This window comes from Adiantum capillus-veneris, chromosome 19, assembly GCF_014529385.1.
Source record: "Adiantum capillus-veneris isolate H3 chromosome 19, ASM1452938v2, whole genome shotgun sequence".
Classification (NCBI taxonomy): domain Eukaryota; kingdom Viridiplantae; phylum Streptophyta; class Polypodiopsida; order Polypodiales; family Pteridaceae; genus Adiantum; species Adiantum capillus-veneris.
The window spans coordinates 139,789,935-139,793,677 of record NC_140949.1 but is presented as its reverse complement, the minus strand read 5'-3'; the positions used below and the strand labels follow the sequence as shown (position 1 = coordinate 139,793,677).

Below are 3,743 nucleotides of genomic sequence, written 5' to 3'. Positions count from 1 at the left end.
TTACTCACGGAAGGTCTCAATTCACCCCCTCAAAGGAATTTTATGGAGAGAAAACATGCATTTAGGATCTGGTGGAGGTTAAGAGACAGAACCAAGAAGACATGAAGAAGCATTTCCCATGCATCGCTCTACACCTGATTAAGCATATTACTCATTGAAGGACCTGTAATCCCCCTCTCAAAGGCATTCATTGTGAGAAAATATCTGCTTATTAAAAAACGAGTTATACATGGACAAGGAAGAAAAACTTTTATCTGCTTAGACTTATGAGATACGCATTGATATGGATACCATGTTCCGGTTTATGCTCCATATGTCCATTCATTGAACATCACAGCCAGTGAGGTAACATGGTTTTCTCCGATGTTTCTTTTATTTGAAAAAAAATTTATAGTTGTAAATGCACACAAATTCATGAGCTCCTCATTGTCTCTTATACTGTCAAGCCATAGTGTACAAATTTAGAATGGGCAAATGTTCTCCTCCACACATCTGTTAATGCCAAATTCAATTTGTGTTGCGAGATCGTAGAGCTTTTGGCAAAAGCTTGGAGGATAGATGCTACAAGGAGGATGGATGCTACAAGGTCTCGAGCATAAGCAATGGTATGATTTTATTTTCTTTTAACTTACACCATCTGCACAGTGAAGCCAGGAAGAGGAGGGAGAGAGAGAGAGAGAGAGAGAGAGAGAGAAGTGTGCCACTCTTGGTCGGAGGACGACGGACTCCTGTCTACTACGACATGGCAGAACGGAGACACAGCAGAAAGAAGCAGAAGTCTTGGCTCTGCTCCTCCTCTGCACGCGCTGTGAGTGTCCTTCTGGATGCGCTTTCCACGAATTCGTCTTTCGTTCCAGCATAGACCCCCTGTGCAAAGCCCAGGAAGTGGCCGCTCTCCTTCCTTGTACACACTATCCAAATTACTCATTGCGACACCTGCATGTTTACAATGCTCAGAGATGGAGCGCAAGCATTGTCCACGTAAGCAAGAGACTCCGTTCCTCAGAATGGAAGATCTAACATGCTCAGAGTGAAGCGCCAAGTTATGGTTGCTTCGAAGATGTATGTATCAATGGCAATTCAGGAAATGGATGTTCAAAGCCTTCTTGAAAACTGCCATGCAGGGAATGACATTCATTCATCTAGACGACTGCTGTTTTGGATGGCTTGCAATGGACTTGAATGCCTCCCCTTATATGCAGACTACCTCATTCGGTCGTTTGCCTCAAGTTCCAATTTGGCAAAAGCATGTCAAGTCTTCTTGAAGGTCTCAACCGCTACTGTTTACACATGGAATGCTATAATCTCAGCACATGCTCAGCACTCCCATCATGAGCAGGTCCTTGTTCTCTTCTCAGAAATGGGAAAAACAGGGATGAAAGGTGATCGCATCACATTTTTGTGTATTCTGAAAGTCTGTAGCGCTTACGGCACTTTGGTGGAAGGGAAGTTGATTCACATGATGGCTGTCGAAATGGGTTTTGACATCGATGTGATGATTGGGAGTACCCTTGTTCACATGTATGGGAAGTGTGCTACTCTTCATGAAGCCTGCAAGGTATTCCACACTTTGCCGATCCCAAACGTGGTATCATGGGGTGCCTTGATCACTGGGTATGCTTGTCATGGGGATTGCATGCAGGCTCTTCAATTCTTTGAAGAAATGCAGAGACAAGGTCTAGAACCAGAGAAATCTACCTTTCTTTCTGCTTTAAAAGCTTGTGCGAATGTTGGAGCAACAACTGAAGGACAACTGATCCATGATCAAGTCATTCGAACTGGTCTTCATGCAGACATAGCAGTCTCAAGTGCGCTAATGGACATGTATGGAAAGTGCAGGAGACGGTTAGAGCTGCATAAGCTTTTCAGAGACCTCCCAAACCATGATGCAGTGTCGTGGGCATCATTCATGTCCTCATTTGCCCAACACGAGGATACATTGAGTGTTTTTGATCTGCTACAAGAGATGGAAAAAGATGGCATTATACCTGATCAAGTTATATATCTTTGTATTTTGAAGGCATGTGTAGATATGGCTGGTGTACAGGGGAGGATTATTCATGACCTCATTATTAAAGCAAATATCGAGTCATACATGGCTGTTGCCAACAGCCTTGTTGACATGTATGCCAAAGGTGGCTGTCTCCAAGAAGCAGAGAACATGTTTAGTAAAGTGAAGAGGCCCAATCTCATTTCCTGCAGTGCAATGATTTCAGGGTACGTGCGGGAGGGATGTGCCTTTCTTGCATGTGATCTCTTTGAGAGGATGGAGAATGAAGGAATACGACCAGACAAAGTGACGTTTCTGGCTGCGCTTAGAGCATGCGGTTCTTTGGGAGCCATAGGAAAGGGCAGGCAGATTCACTCAACTCTGACTGAGGATGGGATGGATAGAGATGTGAGTCTTGGAAATACATTGGTGGACTTGTATGCCAAATGTGGGAGTCTACAGGAAGCACAGAAAGTGTTTGACATGTTGAGGGAATACGATGTTGTATCATGGCGTGCATTAATTTCTGGTTATGCTCAACAAGGCAGTTGCGCCCTCGCAATGAAATCCATTGAGCACATGCGATGCCAGGGTTTTATGCCAGATAATGTCATATTTATGAGCGTCTTGGCTGGTTGTAGTCATGCTGGCTTACTTCAAGAGGGCCAATTTTATTTCGATTTCATGAGCCAAGCACACAACGTGGCACCCTCTATTGAGCATTACAATTGCATGATTGACCTATTTGGGCGCTCGGGGCGTCTGGTTAATGCAACAGACATGCTTCAAACAGCACCAGCATTTTCAAATTTTATCGGGTGGTCTACTCTCCTTAGTGGGTGTAGATCTCATGGCAACATAGACTTGGGGACCTCCTGTTTCAGCGAACTTTTTCATTTGGAGTCTACAGAAGCATCTTCTTATATACTCATGTCTAGCCTTTACTCTTCAGTTCAACGAAGGGATGATGCTAGTGAATTACAAATTGTCAGGAAGACGAGACAAGTATGGAAGAAGCCAAGGGAGGCTTGGATTGAGGCTGGAAGACAAATACATGAGGTCACTGTGAATGACTGCCTCTTACAAAACGACAATATGCTCTCAAAATCGAACCGGATTAGCGTGCTGGTGAAAGATCATGGTTATCTACCAGATTTAGACATGTTAATAGCATAGTTACAAGGAATGGCCATTTTCAGGCTTCCATTCCTCATTTGCATTCCAACTTCCCAGTCCGAATCCCCATTCCATGTTCTAGAATTGAGTATCCATAACAGGCAATGGCAATTCATGCCCATTTCTGTTCCACGTTTACTATGGTTAAGAGAGGTCAACAGTCAACTGGTGATATCTACAATTGGCATGGAAAAAGCTCGGTTTAAAGGTTAGGTTTCTAATTCTTTTCTTATAATCGCTAGTTGTTGAATTGAGGATCATCAGGCAATGTGTTCAATGGTGGTTCAGAAAATAAAGTGAATGGTGGGGTATGACTCTAGAGTTTGTGAAGTAAAAACATGTTGGAGCTTTCTGAAGCTGGAAATAACCCCACATTGGAGATAAGCATAGTGGGAAGTTCAATCATTGAGTTTTTCATGCACTCATTTACGTCGTGGGCATTTGAACCCATGGAAAGATTCATTTGTGCTAGAGCCCCAATAGAGAGATGATCAGTTTATCGTAGTGAGATGTGTAGGCACTCCATAGCATTTCTTTATAGAAACTCAACTTTATTGGTTGACTCAAAAAGCTCTAC

General features: G+C 43.3%; 1 protein-coding gene across 1 annotated transcript; it reads left to right on the top strand.

Moving 5' to 3' along the window:
* The first annotated feature begins 485 nt into the window (after positions 1-485).
* LOC147434964 (putative pentatricopeptide repeat-containing protein At3g01580) lies at positions 486-3,429 on the top strand. The gene has a single exon (XM_086491337.1). It carries the CDS (start codon positions 1,022-1,024, stop codon positions 3,164-3,166), a length of 2,145 nt encoding a protein of 714 aa, XP_086347463.1. The 5' UTR covers positions 486-1,021; the 3' UTR covers positions 3,167-3,429.
* Positions 3,430-3,743: the final 314 nt, after the last annotated feature.

Coding starts and splice junctions, on each gene's coding strand:
- LOC147434964 (XM_086491337.1), top strand. CDS start 1,022: ATGCTCAGAGTGAAGCGCCAAGTTATGGTTGCTTCGAAGATGTATGTA.